At 31.5% G+C, this 13,767-nt stretch overlaps 1 protein-coding gene across 1 annotated transcript; it reads right to left on the bottom strand.

Annotated features, from left to right (window-relative positions):
* Positions 1 to 5,109: 5,109 nt before the first annotated feature.
* LOC139854270 (cytochrome b5-like) lies at positions 5,110 to 6,428 on the bottom strand. Its single transcript, XM_071843584.1, has 3 exons — positions 6,342 to 6,428; positions 5,469 to 5,535; positions 5,110 to 5,363 (listed from the first exon to the last, which is right to left on the bottom strand). Exons 1-3 carry the CDS (start codon positions 6,426 to 6,428, stop codon positions 5,110 to 5,112), a joined length of 408 nt encoding a protein of 135 aa, XP_071699685.1.
* Positions 6,429 to 13,767: the final 7,339 nt, after the last annotated feature.

Below are 13,767 nucleotides of genomic sequence, written 5' to 3'. Positions count from 1 at the left end.
AAGTCAAAAAATAATGTCTTTAGGTACGAAAAGAATAACGAATTATGATAACGATTAGTACGCAATCGTAGTGATAAACGGTGATGACGATACTCATATAGAGTAGTGGTGGTAGTAACAAGAAGTGGGAGATAGTGAAGGTTACCGGTGTAACACCGATAGTGGTTAGTGATTGACATAGTGGTGGAAACTTTATAGTACTCGTGGATAGTAAGCTGGGACGGTGGTGAATGACAACCTGGGAAATAAATTAATTAACGGAAAAAGACGGGTTATTACACCTGTCAATGACTCAAATCTCATTGTTAAAAAAAAAACAACGTAAATATGTGGTTTCGATAAGTGGATGTAAAAAAGGATACGATGCACTTTATATACAAACTCTAAATGGAAAATTTTCTTTTCTCGTTTTGAGCATAAAAGCAATAAGTCATCTACTATAAATTTTTTTGGGATTTTATGAGTGACACAAGTAACTACGATTTCTAAATCTGTCACTGTTTCAATCAACTGGTCATGGTGAAGCTAGTTCACTAAAAAGAAATAAAATTTATAGCTAAGACTTACATATTTGAGGGTTCACTAATATACATTTTGCAACAACTAATAGATAGTTGGACAAAAAGAGCTAAATCAAGAAGTGTATCACTTCAAACAGTGAGTTTTCAACCTTTGATGATATTGTCAACATTAATGCGATTTCAGAAGGTCTCTGGGGGGTTTTCCAAACTTTCGATGGTACTGCCAACATCATCGCGAATTGGATTTTCTCCTAACGCGTGTGTGGGTAACAAATGAGATAATTCGATGTCGATATCTCCATTAAAAAAAGTCTGCAAAATTTTGAAGACGGCAAATTAATATTTTATATATATATATATATATATATATATATATATATATATATATATATATATATATATATATATATATATATATATATATATATATATATATATATATATAGCCAAAAGTTCAAACGAGAATCAAAAAAAGATCGAGAACAGCGAGAACCATTAAATTACAAGGATTTTCAAATTTGAGTAGGTTGAATCACATATAAATGTTGATGGAGAGTAAGATTGAACAAAAAACAGTTTGAAAAAACCTATAGTTTAACTATATAATAAAATATATAATTTCTCGTTCACATGTGCAGATGTGTTTGTCTAACACACAGACATTTCATATAATTCACAATTGAACACGTAATTTGTGATTGTGAACATTTTTTTGCAAATGATATGAACATTAGATAACACTTATATGCAATTTGTTGAATATAAATGCATATAAACCATGTAATCAAAGAGTTCTCGCAATTCTCGCCTTTTTTGTAGTTCTCGTTTGAACCTGCCCCATATATATATATATATATATATATATATATATATATATATATATATATATATATATATATATATATATATATATATATATATATATATATAATAAAAAATAATTATGGACAAATTTAGCTAAGAGTTGTACAATTGTGATCACAATGAGCACCAATCCACCACAAATGGAGTATGAATTTTAGTACATGTACATTCTTTTTTAGTGGCGGTTAGGTGTCACTGACGAGGACCAAATACGATGTCGGAATCCATTCATTCGATCATTTTCAGAGACGAACTATTACAGTCTTACCGCCCTAAGGAAGAAATCCTTGTGACGAATCCAACGGACACCACGTGTGATTAAACCCCCTTAGGTGAGGCTCGAAAGCAAGATGTCCGAGACCTCTGAGGCCCATTAAATGGGCGGGTAACCTCAAGAGAAATATTTTGCAGTGCATGGAATCGAACCCCTGACCTCACTTATGGTAAGTCAGGTCATCACCAATACACCAACATTCTATTCGCTCCAACTACAATTATTAGGGTTAATTTGTCCAACGGTAGTTTTAAGTTATTGTCTCTGTGATATATACAAATATAAATTGTTATTATAACGGAGTTAACTAGTTGGGCGATTTGGCTTTGCGTCGGTTCTTCACCCTTAATTAACATTAATTACATAGTTAATTATTGAGAAAGTAAGTATTTATAATTTTCTTTATTTTTCATTTTGTCGAGGAAGAATCAAAAATAGTTATGTGTTTGATTTGTAATAAGGGTGAAAGTAATTATTCATCATTTTTTGTTTTACTTTTCGTCTTGTGGAGCTAAAAGATCCAAATGCTCAATCAATAAAGTGAAACGTACATCAACGATTGGTACAAACTATTTAACAAAATATGAAAAACTAAATATATATATATATATATATATATATATATATATATATATATATAAAATAACAATAACAGTTATTAAAAAATGAGTTACGTAGTTAATTTATAATAAGAAAAAAAGTTAAATAATAATAAAGTGAACAATTATATGATTTATTAAAAAATAATAATAATAGTAATAATAATAATAATAATGAGTAGTTATTAGATAGTGAAAATTATGTGGTCGATTTTTAATGAATGAGAAGTGTAATGGTTAAATTATAAAATGTGAAAAGTTTGTGGTAAGTTTCTAAAAGCTATGAAATTAACTATTATGGATGGTGTGGTTGAATTGAAAAAAAATAAAAAAGTTTGTGGTAAGTTTCTAAAATGTGAATAATAAAGTTAAAAATTATGTGATTGATTTAAAAATAATAATAATAATAATAATAATAATAATAATAATAATAATAATAATAATAATAATAATAATAATAATAATAATAATAATAATAATAATAATAATAATAATAATAATAATAATAATAATAATAATAATAATAATAATAATGAGTAGTTATTAGATAGTGAAAATTATGTGATCGATTTTTAATGAATGAGAAGTGTAATTGTTAAATTATTATGTGATCGATTTTTAATGAATGAGAAGTGTAATTGTTAAATTATAAAATGTGAAAAATTTGTGGTAAGTTTCTAAAAGGTATGAAGTTAACTATTATGGAGGGTATGGTTGAATTGTAAAAAATTAAAAGTTTGGTGTGAATTTGTGAAGCTTATGAACTTCACTATTCATTTGTCATATCTCTTTTAGATATATATAATAATAATAATAATAATAATAATAATAATAATAGTAAATAGTAATAAGTGTTTTAGAGGGTAATGAGTATGACACATGGCATATTTATTGATCTCCGTTACTTTGCTAGGGTGTTTCTTCACCTTTTTGTTGTGTGTATTTCCCTTCGGCTTTCTTTTAGTGTAGTAGTCTTCGGTTTCGCTCGTCTTAGTTAGCTTTCATAATTTTGTTAGGCTGGTTGTATTTGTTTTGATTATGAAATGATCGTCCGGACGTTAGTAGACACAAATTGAGAGAAGATAACTCTATTATTTACAAGAATAGATTACACGAGTATTACAAACCTAAAATAAAAAAAACCTCAAACTTACACACACTAACTAGGTTGTGATTACACTTTTCTGAATGCCATAACAATGAAGGTTTCCACCTCTATTTATAAGAAAAATTTGAGGAGGTGGAAAGGTGTGAACGCGTGTGTGAATGGAGAATGGTGGATAGCCGTAATAGTTTTCAATTTTGCTACTTCCATATCTATAGTCAAAATCGTCAACTTTGAATATCTAGTATCTTCTAGATTGCGGCTAGAATCGATACATCTAGCGGCATCTAGAAGATACTAGATTACGGCTGGAAGTTATCAACTCTTCCCCTCCAGCCGTATACAAGGAAAACACATTCCGTTATGTCTCTGCATAACTTTAGCTTCTCTCGAGTCACCACCTTTGTCAACATATCCGCAAGATTCTCCTTTGTATGGATCTTCACTAGTCTCAACAGTTGTCGATCAATTACCTCGTGCAGTGTTGTAAAAACCCGATTACTCGCCGATTAATCCCTGATTAATCATTTTTAGGAGCAATTCGTTCTGATTTTCAAAAATCCGTTTAATTAAACGTTGAACGTGAAATAATGGATCAAAATCGAATTTGGTAATCAAAATCAGTCAAAGTCAAACATGCTTAACATTTTAATATGAATTAAACTAAAATTTTATAGTTTTGAAGCAAAATGAACAATTTTAGACAATTAGGTTAAAAAAAATATCTTTGTATTTATGATTTTTCTCTATAGTTACACATATAATTTTTAAAATTTAATATTTAAATGTATACAGTACAATCCGATTAATCTCCGATTAATCCCCGAATTGCCGATTAATCCTTCCAAAGTTCCGACCGATTAATCCCCGTATAGCGAATTTTGCAACCTTGACCTCGTGTATCCAATGATAACGAATATCAATATGTTTTGTACGAGAATGGTACATGGAGTTGTTGCTCAAATCTAGAGCGCTCTGTCTGTCACAATGTAAAAAAGCCTTTGTAATCGCTTTGTTGTTTTTTTTTTTTTTTTTTTTTTTTTTTTTGCTTTTTGCGATTTTCATACCGCCTTACTAGGGAGCTGGTTATTGTTTAATAAAATTTTGTCTTTTAAAAAAAAAGTGGTTCTTAAAAGTTATGATTATAAATAACAAAAACTGATTTCTAAGATCTCTCTATTAAAATGACTTATGACTTGAAGTAAATTTTGTCAAAAGAAGCAAATAATCTTTTTTTCCCGGTTGCGAGTTCTTGTTGCCCTACTTGAACCGATACCAAAACAAATATATATAAATAGTTTTATAAAATTTTGGATCCTGTTCGATGATCTATCTTGTACACCCTCAAATTGTACACCCTCAAAGACACCCATACCTTTCTGAGTACCCACATTGGTCACTTTAGCGTTTATAACCACAAGAAAGTCACACATACATAACCAAATTTGTACACGGGTAACATGCTATTTGATCAATAATAGCAAGTTTATGGTTCTTATAGCAGAAAATGTTCAAATTCAACATTGGGTTTTTTTTCCGTGCATATTACAAACTAGGAAGAGGACATAGGCCCACTTCGTTGGGCCATAAATTTGGGCTAGAAAAGCAACAGAAAAAAAAGGAATTGACAAAATTGTTCAAGGAATTACTGTTGCTACCGGCAACTTGCTCGGCTATTATAAGTATTGTAATTATAATGCAAATGACATAACTTCAGAGTAACCAAGAGTAACCTTTTGAAGCTGATTAGACTTCTTTCTTGGAGAAGTAATAGAGAACATATGCTAAAATCACGGATAATATCGGTAAAAGAAACGTTAACTTGATGGTAGATGAACTTTCGGAATCTTGGTTGGAAGAAGCAGTTTTAGAATACGATTTATATTTGTATCCCCGAGTCAGTGTATTGGTATCGAGTTCACCAACGTAGTAATCTTTCAACATGTCTTTCGCATCTTGACTGTGGCCCACACCTTCGAAATCTTCGGTTGCATCCTTCTCTGTGGATTTGTTTAGATAAGATGTTAGAGTGGCAATAAGATACGTGCGTAAACAAATAATGAGTTAAAGAATCGTTCACATATGTTTTAATTAGTCTTAATTACCAGTTGCTAATACCAGTACGTCATCGCCTCCAGGATGGTCATCCAGAAAAGCGGTTACATCATACACCTAGTTTACATACAAAGACACATTTAAAAACAAGGAAAAAAATATTATACCCTTAAAGGGAGTATACGATGCAACATTCATCAGAGGTTTATAACCAACCATATACACCATTGAACCCACCCTAGTGGTCAGTGGTTCACGCCTTTGCATTTGTGCATTGGGATGTGGGTGGGGAGGTCTCAAGTTCGAGTCCCTCCCCTGAAAAATATCCGTGAGATTTATTTCCTAAAAAGCCGGATTGCCCCGGGGAAGATTTTACCGACCCGTATTCAGGATCCAGGTCCGACCGCCTGCCCCTCGAGATGGTTTAAGGTTCGGAACACTGTAATGCGGTTCGGGTTTTCTGTCCGAAAGCACGTGCGTGCGTGGCAAATGAGAGTATTCGATGACAACAACTTGACTTTCAAAAAAAAAAAAAAAAAAAAAAAATTAACATTGCACGTAGTGCTCAGTTTGAGAGATTCTTGATACCAAAAAGGGAATATAACACCAACTTATTGACAAGACCCTTCAGCCATAGCTCAAATCAAAATCTTATATGCCCTACAAGCATCTACCAATCATTCTAAAGTTCCTCTCTACCCATTGTCTTTATGAGAATAGCACTTATATAAGATGTTAACTAACCTCTGCCATAACTATGACTCGAACAAAATCGCTCTAAAATATAATAAAATCACTAGAATAAATAGGTATGTTCAACTCTTAACCTGCTATACTACTGTAAGCATGATTACACATATCCAATCAAAATCAGAAGAAAAAATATATACACAACTAATGAAATATAATGTTAAAGATTTAACCTTTCCAGAGATAATAAGCCAGCAATCAGTTTTCCGGTTGTGCTTTGAAACCTCTTCAAATGAAACAACTTTGTTGTCAGATGTCATTCTTTGAAAACACTCACGATACACAAAAATTTGAAACTTCAATGTTTACAATTTACGTTTACGATCTAAATTAAAACAAACACGCAACTATTTAGCCATATCCGTGTACAAAATTAAATATTTATTTTGGGAGGGAGGTAGTATTAATATATAAATTTAGCAAGACTAGTATTAATATATAAATTTAGCAAGACCCCCCAATTACCGTTTCAATTATAAAAATGTTACTTTGAAATTTATGTTCTTGTATTAACAATAAAATATCAAAAAGTCATTCTTTGTTTTAATACTTTTCACACTCCCAAAAAAATCAATATTAATTACCATAAACATTTAAAATTATTATTGTGGTGCAGTGAACGCGAAATACGTGCGCTATCTATACTCCTATATACTACAGTAATAGTAAGCTTTTTATATTTGGGGAAAACATTATAATAGGTAAATGGATAAGGTTTTTTTGATTAACGGAACAAAAATGAAAGATTTCACTCTTTCCTTACACACTTTCGTTGCACCCTTTCGAGTTGCAACCGAATTTAACTGAAAACATGGAGTTGCTTTCATTTCGGAAACACACAGAAGCATACACATTCTCTTATATACTTTGGATTTGAATCTTCTTGTGTGGAACCCAATCTCTTTCTTGTCTTATTTCAATTAAAATTTCGTGAACCAGAGGCTTATAGGGTCGAAATATTTAATTGAGATAGTGATATCACGATTTAAGAACCAATCGGATTATCATTTACAACCTTATTTATTTTATGGTACTCCCTCCGTCCCATATTTATTGTCACCAGACAAAAAACACACAGTTTAAGGAAATCCCACTAATTTCATTTCTCCACCAAAGAAATATCTTCTCTCTCCAAATTCACCAATAAAATATCTTCTTTCCTTTCCATTTATGAAAGTGGACAATTAATTTGGGACATCTCAAAATAGAATAGTGAACAATTATATAGGGACGGAGGGAGTAGTATTTTTTTTTTTTAACAACAATACATGATCACCCATGGGGAACTTAACCACCCACGTGTACATCTCTTATAGTTGCATAACCCGCCCCCAACTGCTGCCTAGAAGAAGACCCGACCCAATCCGAGGGTATGGGCGGTAAAATCCCCTCCCCTACTGCCCCCACAACGTGATGTGCGGAAGGCACCCTTGGGTGGAATTCAAGGGTAAATGGGCAACCTTGTGTGCAATGCTGCACCCCACGAGAGTCGAACTTCTAACCTCTCGCTAAGAGCGACAGACCATTACCACATGAAATATAACACAAGGTTAAAATGTGACTACGTAAATTTATGAAATTAAAATCACTACTTATAAACTTATGTATTTTTCATTATCAGAACAATAATGAAAACGTATAAAAAGTGAGATGTGTAAATTACAAGTTTGTAACTATACAAGTGAAAAATTAAGTCGTGCAAAATTATGGGTTTTCATCAAAATTCAAAATAATTCAAAATATAGAAAATAGTGGGAAATGGGAATGTGTAAACTACGATTGTCATCAAAAACTGAAAAATAGTGGAATAAAAGTACCGTTTATCATCAAATTGTGGAAAAAGAAAAAAGTGAAAACGAAATAAAAATAGATGGTTGGATTGAATGTTTAATACTATGTGACAAACGGGATATAAAAGTTTTGTAATAATCTTTTTTAAAATCGTGGTTCTCACAAAGTTTTAAAACTAACCCAAATATTTAGAAGTTTTGTAACTTAGATAGTAAACACTGGATAAATAGAAAAAAAAGCTAGCCTAAATATTTAATAGTTTGGATAAAAATGTAGAAAAAACTATCGAGAAAGGATATTGGAGAATCTTATAGAGCATAGCCGCTTATTATAATTTGGAATAAGGTATAATAGCAGATAAAGTGAGTTATTAAAAACGTTAAGGGCTTAAATTTCAATTGATATAAAATCGTTCTAGCTTTGTTTAGTGTTTGTTTAAGATCATTTATACTTTTTGGTCAAAAGTGTAATCTACCTTTGACTTGGCAGTGTCAGGATCTGAGTTTCATTAATCCTTGTGTCATATTTCATTGTTAAATTGAGGTAGAGTCCACTAGTTTATTATTTTCTTTTTTCCTTTTGATTAAGTATAAATAAAACATATATTACATAAAATAAAAAACATATAAAATAAGTAAATAAAACATATTATTATTTAAATATAAATTAAAGAAAACTTAGTTTGGCCCCATAAAAATGACCCAAAAAAGATACCGAGATTTTTAATTTTTTTTTTTTTTAATTCGGCCCAAAAAAATACCCATCCTAATCTAACTATTTCTTCCGCACCCTCCTCTCTTCTTCTATCTTCTTCACATGTGCAACTTTCTTCTTCAGACTTTTTTTTTTTTTTGCTATAAAGCTCCAGAAAAGTCACCCAATAAGAAGCCGACACGTATCACTCACGCCTCTCTTTTTTCCCGTCGGAATTGTAACTGGCGCCGGTATTTCGTTACCGGTAACGCCGCGTTAATGGCGTCACTGGGCGACAGTGGCTGCCAGCGCGGGTGACGGATGATGGATGACACTGTGTTGGGACTGGTCTAATGAATGAACCCTCAAGAGCAGCGTTGCAGTGCCCTTCGGCGAGTTAATATAAAATCCCTTACAATTTTTGTATGGTTTGAAAACTTATAAAATTGGGGAACTCATCCACACTGATTTTTTATTATTAAATAATACGAGCAGTTGTAAAAAACCCGATTACTCGCCAATTAATCCCCGATTAATCATTTTCAGGAGTAATCCGTTCTGATTTTCAAAAATCCGTTTAATTAAACGTTGAACGTGAAATAATGGATCAAAATCGAATTTGATAATCAAAATCAGTCAAAGTCAAACATGCTTAACATTTTAATATGAATTAAACTAAAATTTTATAGTTTTGAAGCAAAATGAACAATTTTAGACAATTAGGTTAAAAAAATATCTTTGTATTTATGGTTTTTCTCTATAGTTACACATATAATTTTTAAAATTTAATATTTAAATGTATACAGTACAATCCGATTAATCTCCGATTAATCCCCGAATTGCCGATTAATCCTTCCAAAGTTCTGACCGATTAATCTCCGAATTTTGCAACCTTGAATACGAGTATATTACAGTACTATATAAGCAAAAAACCTACGAATCATCAATTATTTTTTTATACTCCGCAGTTAACACTTAATAAAAACTTACTATAATACTCAAAATTACTTATTCGTCCAACCTTTATAAATTCAATCCGAAAATATGACTTTAATAACTTGAAGTTTAAAAACTTCTTTCCGCGAATACGATCATGAGTGGTACGGCTAATAATATCTTGTGCACCATCATTCTCAACTTTTTTTTTTTTTTTTGGTGGTATATACAACATTAATATTCAAACATTATTATCTATTATTTTGATGATGATCACACATTGAATATGTATATAAATAAGTAAATATGCAAGATCATAAACCTACATTTGTTTTAGCAAACAATCAATACACTTAATACACTAAAATACAAAGTCGTTTAGCAAATCAATCTCTGCGGCTGAAGCCACAGTTTGACCATCAGTCAACCGCATATTGACTATACAAGATTTGATCGTCCATTTGTTGAGAACTAGATAAATATTCGACCGCGCGTTGCGGCGGTGATGTTGGAAAATTGTTGTGTATACACATAGCTTACATAGCCACTATACTTGGTACAAATATACAACTACTACTTAGTACATATTTGAGACTGCTATTTGCTACTAACTATAGTAACATATACAGGTAAAATAATGGTACATATATACACGCCCTACTCAAGGACGAAATCAGTGTGGAGTCAACAATAATCCTGAGGGGTACCACCAAGTGGGATCGAGAGCAGCCCCTTGTATGTAGGGTTCCAAACCTGTAATATATACAGACGTCATTTGTACCAACCGTTATATATACAGATGCATCTGCAACGTTTTAAACAAACACTAATTGGTAAAAATGACATGCTATCGAGAAATCTACATTCAGTTACGACATATAAGCAAACAAAATTACGAAAACACAATAAATGAAACACAAATAGTAGCCCTCAAATTCTACATTACCGAAACTAATGTAATTAAATCGATAAAAAGTTTTTATTTTTTATTAAATAAAAAATAAAAAATCAAACAACACAAATAGACGGAGTATTTATACAAAATACTCCATTGAGCCATTTGCTGTTATACTTAAGTAAAAATATTGCAATACTTAAGTATAACTCTTTATATGTATAGATGGTCCTCTGTTATAACATCTAGATGATTCCTAAATGTCATTCCACAACCTGATAACCCATAGTATATAATAGAAGCATACAACATGTACCTCTTAAATAAAGATATTGAAACAATAAAAATAATCCACAACTGCGCATTTAAGTAACTCTATCATTGCATTCCTCTATCATTGCATTCCTCTATCGTTCCTGCACCCCAGGAATGAAATACTTAGTATCTATATGTGGCATATGAAAATATTTGTAATTGAGAATCATTTATCTTTGTGAAAATGTAAATTTTAAAAAGTTTATGTGCTTTTTTATCAGCTGTAGAGTAAACATAATGAGAAACAAATAGTAGATCATGAAGAAAGTAACTTATTCTACCATACTTACCATTGTTACATGACGCTATGATTAATAGTACTTAATAATTTATTAACCGGCTCCATATACGCTAAGTAATACCTAGTAATCAATAATATCCATGTAATAACAGCAAAAGGCCCATATTGCGCCATGGAACACCTAAGGTTTGCCTACCTTCTAAGACCTGATCATGAATTTTATTAGGTAAGCAAAAGAGGAAGAAATAACATACCTTTTGATGAAGATAAAAAGGATTAATTTTTATCGCAACTAACAAACATATAACTGTCAGAGCTTCTTTTGTTGGCTATTATTATTCCTTCTTCTATGATGTGGTTGTAGGTTCCTCATTATATGACCAAAAGGGTACTAAAAACAGAATACAAACTTAATAATTTATTAACCGGCTCCAGAACCCGAGTTGTTGGTGGATCCGCACATGTTTATTTATATTCAGATACAAACTGTGTGTCACGATCTCCGCATTGTTTGAGTGTCGTATTAATGATAAAAAATCACCTACACAAAATGCATTTATATTTAATAGTCTTTTTTTTTTTTTTTTTTTGTAAAACGCCAATAAAATGAAAGAGTAAAACATTAAACATTTACCTAGTTACCATATAATTGGAAGCAATTCGATTAAAGCCAACTTAGCAGCAGCAGTGGCAACAGCAAAACTGCTATTTTTTTCTTGTGCGGTGCAGTCAACAAATTGTTTTCCTGCTGTTTTTCTAGTCTGATGCAGTCAACTACCTGTGTTAAGCATTACTATAGAAAAGATCTAGTTAAAATAAAAAAATAAATATAAAAATTACATCTACCCTCTTAACAGAAGTTATATGATTGCTTTGCAAACTGAACTCTTGACACAGATGGTCGTAAGTAATGTAGCAAAAATCAAGGGGACATGTTTTAGCATCTAAAAGTAAATGAGCTGCTATAGCTGCAAATCAGTTGCCCTGCGATACTACAACTCATTTTTTTTAATCAGAATAGACAACCGGAAAATCTAGATCATCACAGACAAAACTGCTAAAATGTTGACCATATTTTGTCATCATCACAAATGACAATCGAGGCATTCGTGCCATTCTCGACAGTAATTGATCTGCTTGTAAGTTGCTCTGCCAAAATACATCTCACTTTTTTTCAGCCTCTGCAACCCAAAACCATTGCAAACAGATCCTACCAGGTTAAGTAAAACGATCATAAATTTTAAAAGTGTTACTATAATACAACATACAATTGACTGTCAAACGGATGTTCAATTATGATTTAACGTTAAGCTTGAAACTTAAAAGTGACTCGACTTACTGGACCATCAAAAAACCAAAACAACACCAACTATAATCTTACTTACGGCACATGTAATACACTAAGGTGAAAGTTTTTCATAAACATCTTTAAAAAACCAATTGAAGTTATTACGTTCAACACAAATCGAAAGACTAATATGTGCAAATTATGGGCCTAAAAAGTATGACAAAAGATATCTAAACCCAACTCGTGTAAACATGATTACTAATTATCAATGAAACAAAAAACGTAGTTCAAACCACATCTGAGCTTATTTAAATGACTTTTTTCTCCACTGCACCTATACACAAAAGCAGAAATAAGGACTCTCTGCCCCTTCCAAAACATCATTAGACTTGATAAAGTGGGTAAAGTAGGATGCAATAACACAATCATTACTACTAATGGCTTTTACTATTAAAAAATGCAAAACCAATATCATCAAACCATCTACATAACATATGATGATAAATAAAGCGGAATCAAATGATCCAGGCTTCTAAAATATACATACAGGACCTCTCCTCAGCCTTTCTGCAAATTGTTGACAAAGATTTTTTTTTTTTTAAACCGTTAAACGCTACCTTTAGAAACTGATGAAATTGTAGTCTTTCAAATAAAACTTATGATAATAGCTTAAAACGGCAACAATAGCATATCTGAAAAATCAAATAAGATCGTTCGGAAATCAACAACCAAAAACGATGTAAAAAAGATGGTAAAAACATATCTTCGAAAAGTGATGAATCCCTAACTTTCAGACCTTTTCAAACGTTCCAAGCTGATGAAACCCTGATGGTTCTAAGTTCTAACAATTCTGTAAATCAAATGAACAATGTATAATACCGAGAATTCTTTTTTACTGCTGCCTTACGTCTCACTATCCAATGGGCAAGATATTCATTTTTATATTCAAAAGATAAAAAACTTTAAACTTTTCATAAGTAGCCTAAGCTTAACTTTCTTTGAATAATATACTAATATTGTAACGTACCTCGGCCTACCCATTTCAACATGCAACAGATTGTTAAACAGTTTTGAACCTCAAATGTAGCCCTGGTCTACCTGATGCACATCACAATATCAACTTCAATTAACATTAGCTATAAAAATTAGCATGAAGCGATAAATGGAGTTAACAATCAAATTTCCCTGGGAATAAAGTTACATTCGTATCAAATGTTAAAAGCAAACTGCTAGCTTTAATTGCAATCGTCAATGTTCAAATCAATCAAAAAGAATTAACATGCTATAATCAATAAAATCAAACATATACAAAAATTGAAAGAAATAGAATCATTGTCAGTAGCCCAAATGGACAATCAACAAATTAATAACATGGAGAAACATACCCTCAACAGAAACTAATATTCATCGGGGACATCGCAAATACCAGGTTGGGGGCGA

The sequence above is a fragment of the Rutidosis leptorrhynchoides genome, chromosome 6 (assembly GCF_046630445.1).
Source record: "Rutidosis leptorrhynchoides isolate AG116_Rl617_1_P2 chromosome 6, CSIRO_AGI_Rlap_v1, whole genome shotgun sequence".
NCBI lineage: Eukaryota > Viridiplantae > Streptophyta > Magnoliopsida > Asterales > Asteraceae > Rutidosis > Rutidosis leptorrhynchoides.
Note: the sequence above shows the minus strand (reverse complement) of the source record. Positions and strands in the feature narration are given on the sequence as shown.